Raw genomic sequence first — 20,648 nt, forward strand, 5'->3', positions numbered from 1 at the left:
CAGAAGTCCCTTCCAACCTCAACCCTTCTGTGCTAATCCCTTTCTGAGCAGTATTATTGCCCAACTCAAGAACTTTCCAGTCTGGCACTGCAAACTCCTAGGGTTTCAGTAAAATAAAGAGTTGTTTCATTCTTGGCTTTTTGCTGTTAGATGAAGGCCGCCTTTCCCCACAGCTGTCACTGCTGCCTTCTCCCCCTGCAATGGGATTTGCTCCCAGACCGGTCCAAGGCAGGGACACATCCCCAGGGCGAGCGGTCAGGGCACCATTCAGGTAGCCTGGTCACAGCTCCAGCAGTGTCASAACTCAGCATCTCTATCTGCTTAAAGCGTTTCAGTCAGGTTTGACCTGTTTGGTTGGTTGGGTTTTTTTTCAATCCACAGTAACATTTCCCTGGCTTCCAGCCTCTTCAGGCCTTGGCTTTGAATTCTTTCAGACACAGAAACCTTTATCTTTTAGGACGACATCTGACAACTCTCCCTGAAGGTGCTGTTTTGACCTGTCGGAAGTCTAYGCCACCCTCTCCCTGCTCATTTGAGATTAGCTGAAGCGAGAGCATCAGATCCCTTCCCCCAGCCTGGCGCCCTTTTGACAGCACCTCGGATACTCCTGCATCCAACACCCCAGGCCGTCTGCTCGAGAGGAGGAAATGCAGCAGACCTCAAACACACTCATCCTGGCTCCCTGTTCTGGTTTACACTCCCTGCGCAGGCAGAGCTGGAGCAAGACAAGCCGCAGCGGGGGCAAGCGTGAGGAAGGCAACAAATCATGGTGCCTATACCTGCCCATCTCCCCCCAGACTGCCGATAGACAGGACAGAGCTTTGGATGCCAGGAGCCTTTGGCCACCACTTGCTTTTGACCTTTATTCTGCAACCAGCATCTTCRACCGAGGGAGGGAGGCGACGCTCCCTGCTTTTTACCACCCTCCTTTGCCCCCTTTCTTCTTCTTCTGCTGCTGTTTCTTCTTGGTGGCTGGGGCCCCAGCTGGCTTTTGGTGCCTGGGAGGGATGACGTTACTTGTGGCTGATACAGCTGCAGCGCTGCCAGGCCGAGGGGAGGTAGGTGGGCTGCTGGCAGTCCTGCTGGCATCCCTGCAGGAAAGAGCAGAGAAAAAGATGCCACAGAGGCTCACAACCACCTGCAAGACGGACAACTTCAGCGACAGCTGGGCAGGAAGCTGACAGCTAAAAACAGCAGCTGCCCCATGAGATCTAGAGAGCATCATGGACGCGAGGGCATTCAGGCAAGAAACCTTGTTCATCTTAGATGAGCTCCAAGGTATATAGAAGGGCTGACAGATGATGGAAATACGTCTCAAAGGGCAGGCAATTACCTTCTAACTCTGATGTTCACTAAATATTAGACGTCCCCAACAAAAAAAGCAAGACTCACTTTTGAATAGATGGGCGACAGCTCATGCAATGCAAGAGAACCAGTTCAGGCCCCCCGTTAGGCAGGGTGACTCCAATATCCTTCYTTGCTCCTTAACAACAAGGGCATCTTTGCGCCACCTTTCCTTACAAGCATTGCTCAAGCCAACAGTCCCACAAAAGGCTTCTCGTGCTCTCATTTTGGAAGAGAGCTGTATAAAGGGGAACTGCATCAGCCAGCAYTGGCAATTCCCTGTGTTATTCTAAAAAGCGCATCCTTCTCCCAGACCCAGCAAGTCACCATCTTGCTGTCAGGCCTCATACACAGCAGCAAACCTTGATTCCAGCTCAAATCRGTGTCACGTTACAAGGAAGCATAACTATTTCCCCAAATCATGGCTAGCAGCTCTCCAACAGCCAGAAGACTTAAGAGCACACAGTTTGAGAGCGGACATGTGTACTTCATCTCATCTTCAAAGCTAAGAAAAGCAATTAAAAGACTATGGGAATTTTATTTGCACCTTAGGTCTGGCTTCAAGCATGCTTATCAGATTATTTTGATTTTCAGTGACCTCTTGGGGATATTCTGGAAGAGCGGCTGGTAAAAGGTGCAAACGACAACACACAGCTTCACCTGTKCTACTCAGGACTGGTAAGGCAACAGAACCAGAGGAAAGCAGCGCAAACCCAGCCCTCCCGGCTGCCCAAGGCCGACGGCCCGCACTGAGCCCTGCAAAGGGTACTCACAGTTCAGAGGAGCCAGCTGTCGTCGAGCCCTGCGTCCCCTTGCCAACCTGGTCCTTCTTCTTGCCCTTCTTCCGCCCACGGTAGTATGAACGCTCTCGCATCGGGAGCCACCGCTCGGGGTCGGGGGTTACCTTAGGGTCATAGTTTTTGGGCAGCTTTCCTGCAGAACAGCCAGTGCAAGGAAACGAGACTGGGGTCAACACACTAGAGAAGCATCTACAAGGGATACACATGGGATATCGGTAGCCAGATGTGCAGAGCCCAGCAAACCACAACATGTTCCCTCACCCCCATCTGGGTGCTGCTCTCACTTCTGTGGAGAAAAGCCCCGTTCAGAAGAAGTTATCATGAACAACTGGGTTCACAGGGACCCAGCCCAAGCAAAGAGCTCCAGCTCCCGGGAAGAGTGCCAGGGTGCTCAGGGCTGGCTACCGGATGAAACAGTCCRGTCAGCTCTCTGGAGCTGTGCCTTGCCAATGGCTAGGAAACACAACTCACCCTTCTTTTTCTTCTTTTTCTTCTTCACATCCCCTTGCCTAAAAGGGAAGAAGAGGGGAAACAGCAGCTGTGACACAGCACAGACACAGTGAACAAGCCAACCAGAAACCACCTCTGAAAGAAGCTGAACCRTTCTCATCTCTCTCAGAACTTAAGTTTGCTGCTGCCTAAATTCCCGCAGGTGCTTACRGGGCTCCCATTCCACCAGCCTCCTTTCTACAGCGATACCCCCACCATGCCAGGCGAGGTTCTTCTGCCACCCGAAAGAATGACCAAAGCAGCGCCCTTTACCCTTGCTCCTTCTGCTGGCTGTCTCCAGCGAGCTTCCCAGCTTTCTTCCGAACATAAGTTGCTCCATGGGAGTTCTCCAGCGCATCCACATCTACTTTCAGTGACATGGTGTCCGAGGAAGGCAAGTGTTTGCTAAGACTGCAAAGGGGGAGTTCAGGGATGCAAACCGGGAGAGCGGACAAGCCAGCAGCAAGGGGCAAGCACAGAAGGGCAACGATCAGCTTTGCGTGAACAGATGCAGACGGGCAACTCCAGCTTGAACAAACTCCGCCTGTTGGTGGCACAGAACCAGACAGACCTAGGGAGCTACTCCCAGCTCTCACCAGCTCACTGCACATGCTGGGATCAGCTGCTTAATTTCCCACTGCCTCATTTTTCCCTTCTTTGAGATGGGGACAGAAGCAGCAACTTCCTCTGAAAGCTGCTGAGGAGGGAAAAAGCTGTATGGGAACCTGGTATTTTGGGTCAGCAAGAGCTTAGCCATGTTTGGTTGGGCACAGTCCTGCATTACTACCACAGGTCTAAGTTTCCAACAGAAAAGACAGAAGACCTCCAGTTTTGGTTTCTCCTAGTCTTAAGATACCACTCCTCAAAGAGGAGGTGTCCAAGAACAAAATAGTCCTGGGATCCCACAGGAATCAAACCACAGTTAGTAAACAAAGCAGCTCCAGAAGACTCGGCCTGGACACACAGCTGTTCTAGACACCTTCCTCACTTTTCTTCAGATGAGAGTAGGCCCAAATCCGCCACATGGCTGAAGTCCAGGGAGCCAAAACACCTCTTTCTTTCCCCAGACACGACCATCAAAAGGATACACTTTAGCTTTCTCAGGGTCCACGAGGGAGTATGCAGAGATGAGCTGTGCCAGAGTATGCACATCTTTCGGGTTTTGCCTTTGGAGTAAGAAAAGAAAGATCAGGTCACCAAGGCACATACTCACCCCAAGATACTGGTATCAGTATGCAGTACTGGCTGCCTCAGCGCAGCTGCTATGTCCGGGGACAGACATGCCAGTCTGCGGTCTCCTCCAGAGCACATCGCCACACGTCACTGACATGGACGAGGAGGGGGATGGAGAGGTCTCCAAAGTATCATGAAGCAGGCAGTCAAGGAGGAAAACCTCTCAGGTCCCGCTAGCAGAAGGGAATTAACAGTCCCCCCTCAAAAATCCCGTCAAGCAGATAATAAAATGAAAAACTGGACATCCACAGTTTATGCAGCACTGCAAAAAACAACAGAGCTCAGCAGCCAAAGCAACCTTTGCTGTACACAGAGGCCCCTGAGACCAGCCAACCAGGTTCTCAAGTGAACATCAGCTACAGATCAAACGAATGAGCCCCCACCCTTCTTGAATGGGGCTTTGCATCGGAGCCCCTGGGCAAAAGCAGCTCTAACGGAGGGCTGCCAGTCACCCAGCTGCGTGAGACACCACCTGGCACCCGACAGCCTGCRCAGAGGTCTCGAGGCTCTTCTCAGCAACTCCCCGACTCACTTCCAGAGCTCCTCCAAGTCACTGATTGCTTCCTTCTTCCTGCCGTGCTTCAGTTTGAAGTTGGCAGCTTCCCTTATCAGCGACAAATGCACGGGAGACTCTGGCTGAAAGACACAGCAGCCGTGATTAGCTCTTCACTTTCGCAGCATGGAGCCCAGCTCTAGCTGGCTCCAATACCCCAAGTCCCGGAGACCTGACCCAGAAGAACGGAGCCCAGCACCCTGTCGGGCAGAAAGCAGGGCCGTCTCTGCGCTCGAGGACGTGAGGCAGGACTGCCTGGGACACACGACTGCTTGCTGCTCTGCAGAGCTCCGCRAGCAGGCAGAAGGCTCCGAGCGCTGCCTCTGAGCACCCGTTATCCCCACTCCCCTGATCCGACAGAAACAGCAGGAGCTGCTGCTCCCTCCTTGCAACACATCGAAAATAACAAAATAACAATAACAAAACAAGCACCGGCAGCCTGCCACAGAACGAGAGAAACAACAACCAGGAGCTCGCAGGTCTCCAAAATCCCAACTGGATGAGCTGCTGGGACTACGCATTAGCAGGAGAAGCTGAGTTTGGACAAGCTAGAAAAGACTGAGGCACTTAGTGCCTTGCGCACTGCATCCTCTGACTCGACTTGCCTGGAACTGCTGATACCACTGGATAGCCTGCGTGAAGACCTCGATGGCACTGTCAATGTCTTCTTCATGACTGTACATTGTCACCAATGCAGATACCTGCAAACATGCAAGAGCAGCTTTTAGCAGACCCTCAAGCAAGTTGTCTGTAGCCAGGGAGTCAGCAGTAATTTAAGGAATTTCCTAAAAATGGAGCCAGTGCAAGCTTCCTGCTCAGTGTCCCTAAAAAACAGCTGTGGTGACAGACGGGATAGCCAGGCAAGACCTTCCTAACCAGGTCCCTCCCACAGAAATGTCCCTGCCAATCTTCCTCCTGCAGTACAACCTTAAGGCAGCATTCACAGAAAGGGCCTCCTTGCCTGGCACCTTCTCTATAGTCAAGTCTTGTCAAGTGACAAGCATTTCCTCTCCCGTTTCCTCCCCCAAGAACCTGGAAAAAAAGAAACCAGTGCTAAAGAGATGAGGTGCAGACACCACTTGTCTGCTCTATACCCAAGTCACAGCTGGAGATGATCCAGGGCAAGGAACTGGTATCGCTGACTGCCTCCATAAATTACTTTGACCATGCGCACGTGCAAGTGCAACAGACCTACAACTGTCAGCTCCCGCTCAAGAGGCTTAGGCTGTACACRCGAGCATTTTCAAGGCCCTCAGGCTTTTCTGAATGCCAGATGGGTACAGATAGGGGTCATGCGGTGGGGATGGGACACGCGGGATCTTCTCCCTAATGCCTGTTGTCCTAAAGCAGCTTCAAAAACTTCCCGACTCCTCGTACAACGTAAGCAGCTGCTTCAGTGATGTTACACGAGTAAATCCAGGCAACATGCAAGTCTGGGGGATGGTGAGAAGGTGGGAAAGCAGGTCAAGAGCATCTGTGCTGACAGACAAAGTACTTTTACAGCCAAGTCAGGCCACCTGATGCAAATTATAYCCCCAGCTTTGCCCAAGACAAGGAAGATGGGCTCAAATTCCCTGCAGACATTCAGTTCAAGGGAAAACCACAGGAAAGGAGCAGCATGGAGCAACCGATACAAAGCTGTTCTACAAGGGAAAGCCTYATGCGGTTCAGACTGAGTTTTGCTTACCATACCAGGCTTGTGCTGCAGTTCTTCTATGCTCCTCAGAATGATGCAGGCTTTGGTGACACTGCCTAGGAGAGAGAAAGGGGGAAGAGCGTGCTCTGAGCGGCATGACAACACTTCACCCTGTCTGACGGGCAGGGCAAGACACTAGCCTGTGAATTTCCGCTAATTGCAGCCACAGGAAAACATCAGGGACAAAACGATCCCCTTTTTTTCAAAATATGTCTCTCATTTCCAGGAACAAGGGACAGACCTCCACACCTCGATTTCCAGTCAACAGACCTCCTCCCTGYCTCTGCCACCTCCCACAAGGGTTCAGGAGCAACCTTTTACAAGCAGTTTCTTCTCTTTTGGGAACAACGCTGTGCTGCCTGACTGTATGCAGGAATGGTACTATCAGGGAGCCCCACACTGCTCCCAAGACATCCCCTGGCCCAAGACAGACTCAGCCCGATCGTTCACAAAGATTGTGGTCAGCTCTTCCGGGGATCTGTGGAGAGCAGACATCCAGGCACTAAGACATGAGCTCTATCCAGCCACAGCCTCCTGTACAGAACGCCCGACTGCAAGTATCTCTGCTCTGCGCCCCTGGCACAACAGTGACAGCCTGGGTTTTCTTCCCTCTTGCATCATGATCGTGTGCAGACACTTCCCAACGCAGAGGACACTGGATACCTTGAGCAATTTTTAGCTGGGCCATCGTCAGCTTGATCTCGGCCGCGCTGGCAGGGTGCTGGTCCGCAAAGTCCTGCGAGGCAGAGGGAAGAACCATTCAACACGCGCGGGCACCAGGCAGCTGCTCCGGTGAGCCGTATCACCGAAGCTGGCAAGAGCCAAGGGAAGCTTTCCAGCACAAGCAGGCTTCGGCAAGGAGCAGAAGAGGGCCCCGAAAAACAGCAGCGGCCCACTGTGCTCTCAGATTTCAGTACCAGGCCACCCACTCCCTCCAAAATGAAGCTGTTGCAAACTGCTTGGAAGCGGAGCAGCACAGTGGACTGCTTGTCCTGGAAGAAGCTTGCTACAGCTTCCTAAGTACAAAAACCAACGGTGCAAGGGAACTATTTCCCTTCAAAAGCAGTATAGTTCAGTTGGGTGTAAGCGCTTTCTAGCAGCATTAAACTAAAGCAAAACAAGCATGGTCAGGTAACCCCAGAAACTGAAACCCAACCAAGTGAAACAGCAGGCAAGAGAGCAGACAGCACCAGTTTAAAGGGAGACGGGCCAGAAGAGCGCTTTCCCTCACCTACCTGCAGAAGCCCGATAGCCTTTGCATGCTGCTTCTCACGACACAGCTGGGCTGCCTGGATCAGCACAGGGAGCAGATGCTCCGGGCTCTGCGACTGCAGGCTTGCTGACAGCTTGCGGCACTGATCCGCCTGAGGGGGAGGAAGAGAGAACACGCTTCGCTCAACCTCTGCGAGCRCCTGACGCAGCGACCTTCCCAAGGAGAGCAGGAACGGGGCTGATGTACCAGCTACGCCCAAGAAGAGCCGCTAGCGACGCTTGCCTGAAAGGGGCACGCAGGGCTAAGAACAAGACTTYTTGGTGGCAGTTCAGCTGCGTCTAAGAACCCCACACTCCTCTTCCGCCTAGCCAAGTTCTTGTGGAAGGTGCTAAATTTGTAGCCAGCTCCTGCAGATCAGTTTCCCCTACCTGGTTAGTGTACATAGCCAGCAGAGCTTTGTTGAATTCAATCGCCTGGAGCTGCTTCTTGGAGAGTTTATGCTCAACACCTTCYGCATTGGTCAGCTTCACCTTTTTCTTTGAGTCAAAGACATTTTGGTCCTGCGGAAATTGCACATCATCAGTTTCAYGATGTTGCTTGAACAAGAAAAGGTCTCGGGGCCTGTGGTTTAACTTCTGCTTTAGGAAAAAGTCTTTCCCAGTCATGCCCCCTCCCCTCGCAGCACCACAGAAACAGGCTGAGAAACGCCCAGGAAGACCCACGCTGAAAGCGGCCAGGTAATTCCGTACCTTGTTAATTGTGATGATGTTATTTGCAATGACAGCAAGCAGTCCTACGTCTGTTGGCCTGCGGATTAAAAAAAGAAAGCACATTGCTATAAAACAGAGGTCTCTTTACAGCTGGAAGAATGAGCACTTGTTTTAGAAAAGCCCCTACTTTAACTTGATTATTTGATTGTAGAGCTGTAGAGCATCCTCCGTACGACCCTGCAGTTGCATGATATAAGCCATCTGTCCATGAATAATGGCCAGTTCAGCCTCGATGTCTTCCTCAGTCACATCCTGAAGGAAAATTAAGGCAGAAAAAAAAAAGGGGGGGGGGGCAATCTCACCTCTTTTCCCCTGACTTCAGCATTTTGCTTCCAAATGTTATGAACTCTCTTGCATAGTACTAGCAGCAAAGAACACCAGCCACTACAGGGGAACCTTGCAGCCACAGCACAAATACACACTTATCCGGCTTGAACCAGGACAGAGGAAAACTCCTCACCCGCTGTTGTGAGAGCGTGCAGATGCCCTCAACTTGTGCTCTATGTTTTCCTCTGCTCGAAGCACACCAGCGGCAGGGGGTACGAATCCCCCAAGTCTCCCGCCACGTACCCAGCAGGTTCACCCACAGCGTGGAGGGGTCACAGGGAGGCCTCAGACAACCCTGCCCCGAGGCTGCCCGCACCAGCGCGGGCAACGGCGCAAGGAGCGCGGCAGCGACCAGCCGGCAGCGCTACGCTCCCGCAACAGCCGCGACCGGGGCGCAGCCTTGCGAGCTGGCACGAGCAGCAGCGCGATCGCGGGGCAGCGCCGCGCGGCAGCTCCGGCTGCTGCCTGCCTGYGGTCTGACGCGTTCTGACCGCACGCTTGTTTGTCCCCGTGTAAAGCAAACGCTTTTCGGAACGTCAGCAACTTACAGAGTCTTCCGAGAGCGACTGGCGGCACAGCTCTGGAGGGGAAAAAAAACGAAGAACCTGATTTAGAAGGCTTTAGGGAAAAATCAGTCTAGAAGCATACGGGAGCACAGACTGACCACACGTGTCCCTTGCAGATGTTACACCTGAGACTGCTGCAGTGTCACAGGGCACGCTGGATTACCAGCCAGAATGATGCAAGCAGGAGAAACATCAAATACACGGGAGATACTGTCTGTCCCAGAGCTGCTTTCCGAGAGCACAGCTGCGCACTGGTTTCCTCTCCTGAATAATTTCCGTTAAACCTAGTTCCACATCTTTTACACAGGTACCACTCAGCTGTGACTACTAACCGCTATGGTTAGGAAGTGCTGCAAGCCTGGAATATTCAGACTGCACCTTCCTTTAGGGGCAGCAATTCCATTAGTTTTCAGCACAGATACCACTCACTTCTTAACTTCCTCATGGCCCTCACCAGAACATCACTTGTTTTATTCTCCAGAGGATTACCAGTACAGCGCACAGGTTCATCAATCCCAGAAATTACACATGCTCAAGAAATTAGGTGTATGGGAGACCTGCTGTGCTATCACCAAATTCAGGACAGAATCGAGCTATTCGTCTGCAAAAGTAAATAAATCATGAAGAAATTCATCCTCTCCCCCCTGCTCCCTTAAAAAACAAAAAAACAAAAAAAAAACCCCACACACATGCAAAATCCCCCTTCCGCCCTACAGGAAAAAATCCAGGTTACAAAAAAGCTCATCTATTGCTTGTACTAATTTTATATATAACTCAGACAATACAGTATTTTTTTATATATACTGAATAACAAAACTAGGACTGGGACTAGATTAAACATTTTAGGTTTATGTGAAGAGATTATTCGTATCTGCTTCCCACTTYGAAAAAACTGCTCAAAGGAATTCAATCCCAATCAGGAGGCCGGGAGAATGCCAGGAGATGCCACATGCAGTGTGGCTCTAGAAAAGATTTGCAAAGAAATGTTTCTACAAACACACCAATCCTGGCAGGAACCACCTGGAAATCTACAGCAAATCCTGCTTTTGGTCAGTTTTTAAATTGAGGGTCAAAACTTCATTCTCTCTCGAAGTGGGCGTATAGAGAACAAAACTACCAATCACAATACCAATACCAATCCTTCCAACCTCACCATATTTTTACCTTCTGCTTTCTGGAGTTTCTTCATCGCTTCATTCAATTTTCCTTGCCCGATCAACGCACATGCAGTGTTATAACACAGCTCGTAGGTAGCTTCTCGAAGGCCCAAATCTTCCTAGCGTGGAAAACAAATGCAACACAGCGTAAATACCAACTGATCTATGCAGATTTGACAGGCAGCAGATACAAGCTACAGTCTTCACAAATACTCAAGCTATTCCTTGCAAAGTCAGATTTGCTACAGAAAGCTACACTTAGAGGCAATTTTAGAAGGGCAGGAATCTGCCAAGTCAGTCACGGCGTAAAGGACGTTCCGTTACAGCGCCCAGCAAAGCCCCGGGCAATCAGCAAGGCAGCAGCTGAACTCCGGCCTGAACTTGGGCATTGCCTAGGCTGGAAGAGGACAGGTAGGAACTGCTGCTCTGGAGAACTAGGAAGAGGATCCAGAGCACTGAATGGAAAACTGAGCACGCCACGCACGTCTCTGAGGACAAAGATCTCTGACGCTAAAATCTGCATTGCTCTTTAACAAAAATGTTCCTCAGCCTGGTTGGGTGACCTGGGCAGTTCATTTTACCCAGAGCAAGAGCACAGCGAGGAGGARGAAAGCGCTCGTCACCCCAGGTGTTCTGCCTAACCCAGCCTCAGAGAGACGTACTTCATGCTTTGCTGAGACAGCCGCTAAGACGACTCTCCTGGAAATCAGTGACCAAGTATAGCTCACTAGCCCACAGACCAACAAGCACATTCATTCATCAATATAGCGGAGACCCCTAGGTGATCTCCAGCACATTCAGAGGTCATTAAAAGTCAGGAAAACACTTCTCTCCTGTTAAAGATCTAGGACTCCAGACACTTTGTTCTCCTGGCTCTTGCTCTCACACACATACGAGCACACGCTTACCGGCACCACTCTCTCCCACGTGCTCTGTGCTGCCACAACAGCAGAAAGGTTGGTTTTTCTCTCTTCCTCATATTCATCCTGGGAGTTACGGATGAGATCCCGGTACGCGGCTAGACAGTCGTCGTAACGCTCCAACCTGTACAACTGAGAAAAAAGGGAACAGTCTTCAGAAGAGTATTGCCCTGTGTATGCCAGCAACTACAGCCTCCTTCCTCCCCATGGACTGGCACTAACAGAGTATTATATGTTTTAGGCTCAGCATTACTAATATTCGCATTCAGCCTTAAGGGCAAGCTCTGTAGATGATTTTTGCCAGGACTCAAGCAATGGCAGCAGATACCCGGACACAGACTGCACAGTTTTTTTCTCCTAAAAGAGCTTCTTTTAAAAGAAGCACCTTACGCAATTTTGTTCTCAGMCAGGCTTTTTCCAGATTAGACCATCTCACTCTGAGGTTAAATGAACAGTCCTCCGTGCTACTGAGAGGACAGCCAACTCTTCAAAGAAACTGTTTCGATCAACCGGAGAGAAACCATAGGTGAAAAACAGTTTCTCTTCTGATTCACCTCTAAAACCTGAGATGTCAAGTCCCACAGACCTTCCCGGACAGGTATCTGATGCAAGCGGAGGGCTCAACCACAAACAAATCCAGTCAGCCCTCTTCCATCCCCCGTCCCTTTGGTTTCTAAAACTACACCAGGTCAGACCCGGGAGGGGAGAGGAAGTCATGAATGCACTGCCTTGGTTTAGCGGCCATGAGGGAAGGCCTCTTCCTGCAGCAGCAGGTAACTGAGGTTCACCCAAGCTGGAGCAGGTGGGGACTGCACACCTCCTAACCTTCCGGACAGAGGAGGAAATCCTGCCCCCCTGCTTGCCCCACACCAGAGCATGGASAGGACATCCAGCATGTGAAACTGCCACTGGGAAGAGGAGCTTGTAATTACCACTTGTCCRTAAAGTTCCTTCAGTTTGTCCGTCTGCTGGCTGGCACTCTGAATGGTCTTGAGGGCGTTTTCAATGCGATTCAACCTGTATTCGCAGTAGGCCTTCTCAAAGGCAATAATGTCACTGTGAGGACAACACAAAGGCTGAAAAGAGGCACCTGGAGTCTTCGTTCAGCAGCGTTCACCCACCTGAACGTGCCTGCCTAAGCTGTCCTAATTAGTTACAGACTGCTACATTCCCAGAGGGCCCAAACACCAGAGCCGAGCACTTGATCCCAGAACACTGAACTATTTATCTGTTGAGCACTGAAAGTGTCTTATACTTGGCTTGTATCCAACAGGGAAGAAATATCAGAACTCCAGCTTAAAGAGGAGGTTCCTTTTTCTGGTCTCTCCAGACATCTGGCATTTCAAATCTGCTCTTTACACAGGCAGAAATTTCCCAGACCTCCTACTGATTACATGAGTCAAATGCTTAAAGGTAAAATAATAGCAAACTTCATTATGTGACTCCTTAAGGAGAAGGCATATTGCTACAACGAAAGGTTGTTACTGCAAATTTTCAAATACACATAACCATGTCCCACAGAGAGAGAAGGAAAACGGGATAAAACACAGTCTGATAGTCTGATATTAAGCCAATGGCAATATTAACCTATTTTGAAATATCAGCGTGGTAGAACTGAAACAAAAGGATTCGCTGATATAAACGTGAAATCAGCTTCAAAGCCAAATTCACACCAGCAGAGAAGTGCTATCAATCAAGCGGAGTCCTGCAAACTATGTTCCAGCTATCCCCCGAGTTACCGCTCCATTCCCTTAGCTCAGCACTGGTGCTGGGAATGCAGCAACAGCCGCTTGTCACCAGCCATTTCTCTGTCTATTTAAAATGTTCTCAGCACAGCTAAGTCGGGGGGGGGGTCTGACAATAAATGAATAGCATTAAGAATTCAAAGGAGGGGGCAGGCCTCAGTGCAGGACGGGGCAAACTGCAAGAGCCACAACTCTTCCTGCTCTGCAGAACAGAGAGAGAGAGAGAAGATAAAGGAATCATAGGGAGAACTCTGAAGCCAGTTGAACCTACAGAAATTACTCCTCCTGCCCAACACACATTAAAAAACAAGCTACAAACTTGAAACAAACCCCTTCCTCCCCAGAAAGAAGAAATTTTTGAATAAACTAACTTTTTTTTTTATTTATAACCCCAGGTGTGAATATAAGCACGGAAGTGTTTCCTCACTCTGATACCACAACACACTTTTCTGCGGTTTTTGTTCCTCGACTAGAATGCAAATCCTGAGCGTCTTAATGCAAAAATTTTGCTGCCACGCAGTTACTGAGTGGCAATTTTCATCCTAGTCTTTGCACAAAGAAGATCACTGATAGGAAGACAATTATAGAGTCTGCTTAATGACACAACCAGGAAGGCTGAAGCTCGATTTGCTCTCAAACCTGAGTGGTCTCCAAGGTCCTGATCTTCTAAACATGCACACAGAACTACGCCATCCCAAAAGCTGAAGTAATACCTTCAGGCTGGCAAGGAAAGGACCCCAGGAGCAGTCAGACGAAACAGCCAAGCAAAAACGAAGAGTTCACTACCRCTGACAAGGGCTTCTCCCTCCTCTCCTCACCCTGCCACGAGATCCCTTCTCTCCTTTGGAACAGCCCTGGCGTTCACCCAGGTTGACAAGCAAAATCAGGTCATGGAAGTGTCTGAAAACTAGATTAGGGACATTTCCTTCAACAGTAGCAGCAAGCTGTTAGATAGGCTCAGACTGACCCAGATTATCTCTAAAGGCACTCCGTGTCTCACTGGAAACCCCACTTCCACTGCCTCAGAGCACCTCCTGYTCTTGATACTGCTGGCCACCAGTCCCCTCCAGCTTCTCAGGGACTCACAGTTCCATTTTTTTGCAGAGTGCAGCATGACACGACTCACCTGGTTAACACTTTGGTGTGGGTGTTGATTACACTGAGGGCTTCCTTGAAGCTCCCATTCTGGATAAGACACACCACTTTACACTGAAGCGCAGTCACATCGTCTTTGCTGATCTGCAGTACTGGAGGGGAAACCAGTTTCAACGCAACACGCTAACTAAACGTCAGACACCCGAACTTGTTAGCAGAGCCATACGTTGTTCAAATTGGAAAACCCCAGAGAGAGCAGTCGCATCAATTTAAAAGGGCCCTAGCGTGGCTGGCTTCGGTTCAGAATGTGAAATGAACCCCGCCAATATAAAAGAGCGCAGCGTAAGCAGTGACCTTACCCTAAGCGACCACTGTGCTAAAACACCTGAAGAGTTGTGCACACCTGGCCAAACCTTTCATTGGCATTTCACTTCCAGTCGGAAAACAGGGTGCCAAACCTGCCTCGGCTCCATGCAAAGCGTATTCTGGAAGAAGATGGCCACTGCACCCAATGCAGTAGAACAGTACGGATCTAGGCAGGTATGTGTTTTACAGGCTAATGCTTTGCTGCCAACAGAAGCCAGTGAGGAAGGAGCAGGAAAGCTAAGTGGGTTTAACAGGTAGCTGATTTTGTACGCGGTTCCCGCTCTGCGATCCGTCGGGACAGGAGATCGGCCCCTCTTCCCAGCAAACATCAAAGCCAAAACACCGAGCCGCTCACAAGGAGCCGCACCATTTCGGACGGCCAACACGTCAACCCGAACCCTTGCTCCCGGGCGAGCCAGAAGTCACTCACGCCATATGCAGGCTAAGGCACCACCCGGGGGAAAAAAAATATATATATATTTATTTATTTATTTATTTATATATTTTATATATATATATATCCCCAGGGCTCGTCCCCGCGCACTGGTCACCGCCGCCCCCGGCCGGACCGGACCGAACCGGACCACGGGGGGGGGGGTCGGACGAGCCCATGCGCCGCGGAGCCGGGGGCGAAGGGGGGTGTCGCGCGCCGACTCACTCTTGTTAACGGACTTGAGCGCGCGGGCGAAGTCGCCGTTCTGGCCGCAGCGGTTCACCTCGCTCCACAGCGCCGCCGCCGCTGCCGCCGCCGCCCCGCCGCCGCCGGCCGCCGCCATCTTGGGAGCGCGCCGCGTAGTAGCGGCGGGGAGGCGGCGCCCGGCGCTGGCCCGGAAGCGGAAGGGCCGCGAGGGGCGGCGCCCCGGAAGGAGCAGGGAGGGGGCGAGGCCGCCGGAAGCTGCGCGTTGCCTGGTGCCGCCTGCGAACCGCGCCCGAAACGTCTGCGCGTTAACAGCCGGCGGTTGTCCGCATTCTCCCTCCTGGGAAACCGCCTCAGCCGAAAGAGCCGAGCTTTTCAGACACCGCGCAGCGCCGATTGCTGAAGTCTGCTGGGATTACATCCTCCGCTCCTTTAGGGTGATCCTAGACCTTCAGACGCGGACACTGAAACACACCTAAGAACTACTGAATAACGCGAGGAAATTTCTTCAACCGGAGTGACAACCCCATCAAAGAAAGGAAGAAAAGAACAATTAATACTTTAAACAGAATACTCTTTTATTAGAGTATTTTTTTTATTAAATATGCAGAACTCGGACCGCTATTTAAAATTTTTATTGTTCAAAATTTTCCCCACAGAAGGATGGTAATGCTATCYCAGTGCGTATTAAACGAAAGATCATACCTCTCGGGTGCCTAGCTCGGAAATGAGAGCAACGCTGCATGTAGTCGGTGTGCAAGCTGAAGAACATAATGCTGTGAACACAATTAACAYGCACAAAAATGCATAGCCGTTGCATGGACGGGTCTAGGGCCCCGCGAGTGGGACAGTAGCATCACACTGACAAACAGGTTAGCAGCATGGGAATGAGAAAGAAAACTCTGCTTCTGTCCACAAGAGTCTGTAACAGATTTAAAAAAAAAAAAAGATTTGTCCAAGTCCTCTGCAAGGGCAGAGACTGCACATTTAGCCACTAGTTCAGAAAATTTTCAAAAGCATCTACTATGTTGGGGGTGGGGAAGGGGGGGCACAAGTCACATTGAAAAAAGTTCATAAAATGGGTGATTCTACAGCCCTGAGGCACCCTCCAACATCATCAACACAGACAGTTTGGTGAGGCATTTAGTTATGGCTGAAAYGCTGTCCGCCAAAGACTCGCTTCTGCTCTGTGGTCTTGACACCTACTTGTTCCTTTAGCAGTACAGATACAAGATAAAAATTTCCCCCTTATTTTATACACAGGATGACAGTAGTAGAGTAGCAAGMGTAGGTAAACACACCCCTCCTTGCTGGTATAAATTCCCTGAACATATCGCATAGGTAACTACCATGATTATCTCTGACTTCAAATATTCAAGCTTTATATTTTGTTTACATCTGCACACAGAAATATTACAAACAAAATACAGCTAAGACCTGCTTATTCTATGCCTTTTCATACGGCTGCACTGTTAAGCAGATCTAAGCAATCCTTAGCTTTTAATCACGCACAGTAAGTTTTCTAGATTTTTTTTTTTTTTAAGTTGGATAAAAATATAGTTAGAAGCATTTTTGGTCAGGTTTATCATTGTATGTGGTACAATGAAACCCGGTTACCTGGTATTCATCAACTCTCTCGTGATGGAATGTCCGATGGCAGATTTCTTTAAAATAAAAGATTCAGACAATTGAGAGGTATGCAGACAATTTGTCTTAAATATTTGAAGTTGTGTGTGTAATCTTACAGAACAAGAGCTACAATTCTAGACATAACATTAAGTATTAACAAATAGTGCATGAGAACTTAAAGTCAGTGAAATCAGTTCAGTCAGCGACTTGCAAAAAAGTCATGCATCAACTGCATTGTGTGGAAGAAAAAAAACCAACATTCATTCTTAGGCAAGTTAAACATGTAACAAGTGTAATCTACATTTGAAAAGCAGTTTTACTCTCTATATACTATGTATAAAATAAATTAAAAAGGGGAAGCAGGGAAGAGTTTTGTATATGCTTCAAATTAACACAGACCAGTATTTCCATAAATGAACATTTTACCACGTTTGTGGTGGTAAGAGACCAGAAATACAACACTTACAAATAGAAACAGTTCAAAAGAGATTACAAAATGGAATTTAAACATTATTTTCCCTTCCCCCACAATGCAATTTAGTTTTGTATGTCATAGCATYGATAAATTTACAGAATATTTGCATGTCACATTCACACAAAAGTTGAAAACAAAGCAGGTAAAAGTTCTAACGATGTTAACATTTAGAATTTTTCCCAAGTAACTCTGCCTGCTCCTCAGCCTTCTCTTTAAATGAATGTCATCGACATTCACCACGCATAGCAAGGTATGAACAGCAGAAGAATCTACAACTGGTACTTCCCTGCATTGTACCCACCGAAATAGAGTAACAATCTACGTATCTGCTAATTGACAGTGGTGGTGCACAACCTCTTACCTCACTTCAGCTTTTATGCRTCATAATTTAATCACCATATTCAAAAAATAAAGTTTTCTGAAGCTTAGTTTTACTGCTAAACTTAAAGCTTTTAATCTTCTCTGAAAGCATATTTAAACATTCTTGTTCCAGCTTTAAAGTTTTACATAAACACAAAACAGAACAAGAACGACAAKTTTAAACCAAGAGAGCACCTAAAAATATACTGTAAGTAAAAGTGAAATCAGCCGTCTCCCCACTTCATAAAACCTAGAAATCCATCAGCAAAACAGTGGTACACTCAGAACGAACAAGGAGCAAAGGAGTAGCTAGAATACTCAAGAGGCTTGCTACGCTACTTCTCCTCGTTGCCCATTCTCCCGTTTGTATGGATGGCCGCTGAATGACAAGGTGTCTGTGAGAGTTCTGTCTTCCGTTCACCACTGCTGCCAGCTGAAGTCGTCATTGCTGCCAAAGACCAAGAAAAATCCTAGGATCGTCGCAAAKATGACTGTATTCCCTGTGAGAACAAGTGCACACGCGCCCCAGTAAATCTGTGAACAAGGGGAATTTAGTTAGGTAGGCAGCGAACTCAATAGAGGCAAGACAAAAGGCAACGCCTTGATGTCGCGATAGACAGAAGCTGAGCAACAAACCCGTGAGGCAAGGTTCGCTATTTGTTCTTATGCCAAGGAGGCTGGGTTTACCCAAAATGACTTGACCGATTCATACAGCTGGCCAAAGAGCACTGCGCTTCCTTCCAGCAATGGTCAACGTGCTGGCTAGCAGGCAAGCTGCTTTGCTGTAACATCCAGCAACAGTTAAGYAAGGCTAGGCAACAGCCTCAAACAAGACTGCAGACCACCTATACCTGGTAACCCTACTATACGACTTTATTTAAACAGACAGCTAAGGACGCAGGCCTTTAAAATATAAAAATCCTAGTAACAAAAAATAAGGAGGGGAGTGTTYGTTTTCCAARGAGAGCAAGAAAGTTTGCTCAAAAYTCTGTCAAAGTCAAAGGGTGTCAGGCATTCAAACAGATCGTYTGGACTGTTCTTGCCTAAAGAGATTTTACAAAAGCACACTTCAGGTTTTTTGATCTAGTAATGTTCTCTGAGGAGTTTCAGCAAACAAGATCATCTTTTAAGGGGTTTAAGTGACATAAAACTAAATCATATAATGAGAAAGAGATAATGATAACTTGGAGGCTTAAGAAAAGAAAACTCCATGTCATTTATGACGAGTGCCAAAATGCATTGTTTATTCTTACTTTCTTAGCCCAACTATTTCATAAATTATCTTTCACRTATTCTGTACACTTCTACCTTTGGTTACTTGCCTGTTAAGTTTTCACACTGCTATTTTCTACCTGATTGTCTTTGCATTGCGTATATARGATGTTAGGGTTTATTCCTAGGTCATGTAAAGCAATTGGCAAGCACCCCTTTTTTGCCATGCTTCTGTTGCTGGTATTAGCCTTTCTTGCGGAAAGAATTCTCTTATTCTGTTTCCACTGCGAGCATCTTAAGTACGTATTTATAAAAGTTGCTTAGTGCCTCAGAGCTTTACCTTCAATACAAGCGATAAAGAACAAAGTTATCTAGCAAAGAACAATTTCAGAGATTGAAACATTACTAACCAGTTCTGCTCTGGCAAACACTATAGGTAGCCCAAATGCTGAGACAACAATGCCTGTTGTAAGAAATATTGCTAGCTCCTTGCAGGCATTACTYGTAGCATCTGTGTCATCTACTAATCTTCTTGCTATGCAGTACGGGATAGGAGAAAGGATGTAAAAAAACAGAACAAACAGTGGCCAGTACTGGCTGAAAAAGAAAGGAGAAAAAAGTTAAAGTTAACTTAGTTTACTTCCTACTCGTTAACATCAGTGTAAGGTATTTTCCCCATCCAGCTTCAGCTTTGGGGAAAGATGGACACAAGCCCAGGCAAAGCAAATCCTTTGCTCTGGAACAAGCTGTCATTAATCCAACGCACTGTGTTTGGGAACTCCGTCAGTTGACCTCAACTGCAGCAGTAGAGAACTCATTAGCAGGATATTCACAGAGCAAGGTTTCACTGAGCAGGCCTAAACCCAGTAACGTCTAGCAAGATGAGCTTAACTGTTATGTTTAACCTGCCAGATTTACTTAAGAATTGCAGAGATYGCTGCATTTCTTAGCTCATTTTGCCTGTAAACTCTGAATGCACATACACAGAACAGAGTACTGCTCTCAGCAAATATTCAGCAGCCATCAGGCATCAAGACCTTTGATACAATTGTTTTTCTTTTTGAGGGCAACCACCACTGCATGAATTGCACCATCATATCTGGAAACATTTTCTTTTATTGTTTGCAGCTTGCCAGTATCCGATTTCTCAGACGCACCAAGGCAGATACCCATTTCTAAATAAACACTTGATTGCTTTATTTTAAGGATGACTGCACAATGATCTCCCTTCTAAGTCATCGTTTCACCAGCACCAGTTTTATAACAAACAAGAGCTGGCATAAGAAAGTTAGTCATACAAGTAGAGAACTGTAATCCACAGCCTCTAACGCAAAGACTAACAAAGGGTATTTTTATTTTATTTTTAATATTAAATACATAGATTTGGAAGATTTTCTTTAAAACTAGCACTCACTTGGTCAAAAGCCATAAGCCTGACATGCCCCACTCCTTTAGGAAATTAGGGGATAGGAGACAATAGACCAAAACCAACAACAGCTGAGCCGTAGCAATCGTTCTASGTGCTACTTTACCTGGTGTGTTAAACAGCCAAGGGTCCACCTTTGATAGCAACCAACAGCCCAAATATCATGAACTACTCAGGAAATGCAAACGCTTCACTTCCCTGATAATACATAYGTGCTACCTACTTCAGCAGATACTATTAGTTTATCTGCCATAGAGAGGGAAAATACTGGAAACATGTTTGGTCAGTGCGTTCTTTAACGGTTTGTATCCAAGTCTGGTAAGGTAACTGTTGTTGCTTTCACTTATACAGTGAATTAAGTCCTGGATGACCATCCCAAACTTTGGAAGGCACAAGAAAGGAGGGGGGAAAAATGCTGCCTCCGCACATAGGGCTTATCACTCGCTAATTATGAAAACCAACCTATTCCGAAATCAGAGACATGCAAAAAGGAACGAGGAACACGAAGAGTGTGCACGTTACTTGTATTGGGGAAGGGCGCATCCAAGCATCAAGAACATGAGTCCAACTGCTCCCCCGAAGGACAGGCTGATCAAAGCTACAAAGAAAACACAAGCCAAGAGCAAAAGGCCGGT

At 48.1% G+C, this 20,648-nt stretch overlaps 2 protein-coding genes across 3 annotated transcripts; both read right to left on the reverse strand.

Annotated features, from left to right (window-relative positions):
- Nucleotides 1-820: 820 nt before the first annotated feature.
- On the reverse strand, nucleotides 821-15,115 carry SRP72 (signal recognition particle 72). Of its 2 annotated transcripts, XM_026082117.1 has the most exons (20): nucleotides 14,933-15,104; nucleotides 13,940-14,060; nucleotides 12,001-12,124; nucleotides 11,057-11,200; nucleotides 10,156-10,267; nucleotides 8,974-9,005; nucleotides 8,559-8,561; nucleotides 8,226-8,350; nucleotides 8,078-8,135; nucleotides 7,757-7,888; nucleotides 7,351-7,479; nucleotides 6,779-6,851; nucleotides 6,107-6,171; nucleotides 5,025-5,120; nucleotides 4,399-4,502; nucleotides 3,722-3,799; nucleotides 2,907-3,044; nucleotides 2,616-2,653; nucleotides 2,118-2,277; nucleotides 821-1,091 (listed from the first exon to the last, which is right to left on the reverse strand). In XM_026082117.1, the coding sequence occupies exons 1-20, from the start codon at nucleotides 15,048-15,050 to the stop codon at nucleotides 917-919; spliced, it is 2,025 nt and encodes a 674-aa protein (XP_025937902.1). In that variant the 5' UTR covers nucleotides 15,051-15,104; the 3' UTR covers nucleotides 821-916. The 2 variants fall into 2 exon arrangements, with proteins under 2 accessions (XP_025937902.1, XP_025937903.1); XM_026082118.1 differs by lacking the exon at nucleotides 8,559-8,561 and having other exon boundaries at nucleotides 835-1,091; nucleotides 14,933-15,115.
- Nucleotides 15,116-15,468: 353 nt separating this feature from the next.
- LEPROTL1 (leptin receptor overlapping transcript like 1) lies at nucleotides 15,469-20,648 on the reverse strand (the record flags this gene model as incomplete). The annotated part of the gene is made up of 3 exons (XM_026082095.1): nucleotides 15,469-17,909; nucleotides 18,998-19,184; nucleotides 20,536-20,648. Coding segments are annotated over 3 exons (417 nt in total), but the record flags the coding sequence as incomplete, so codon positions are not given.

Source organism: Apteryx rowi, unplaced genomic scaffold (genome assembly GCF_003343035.1).
Source record: "Apteryx rowi isolate R43461 unplaced genomic scaffold, aptRow1 scaffold_567, whole genome shotgun sequence".
NCBI classification, from domain to species: domain Eukaryota; kingdom Metazoa; phylum Chordata; class Aves; order Apterygiformes; family Apterygidae; genus Apteryx; species Apteryx rowi.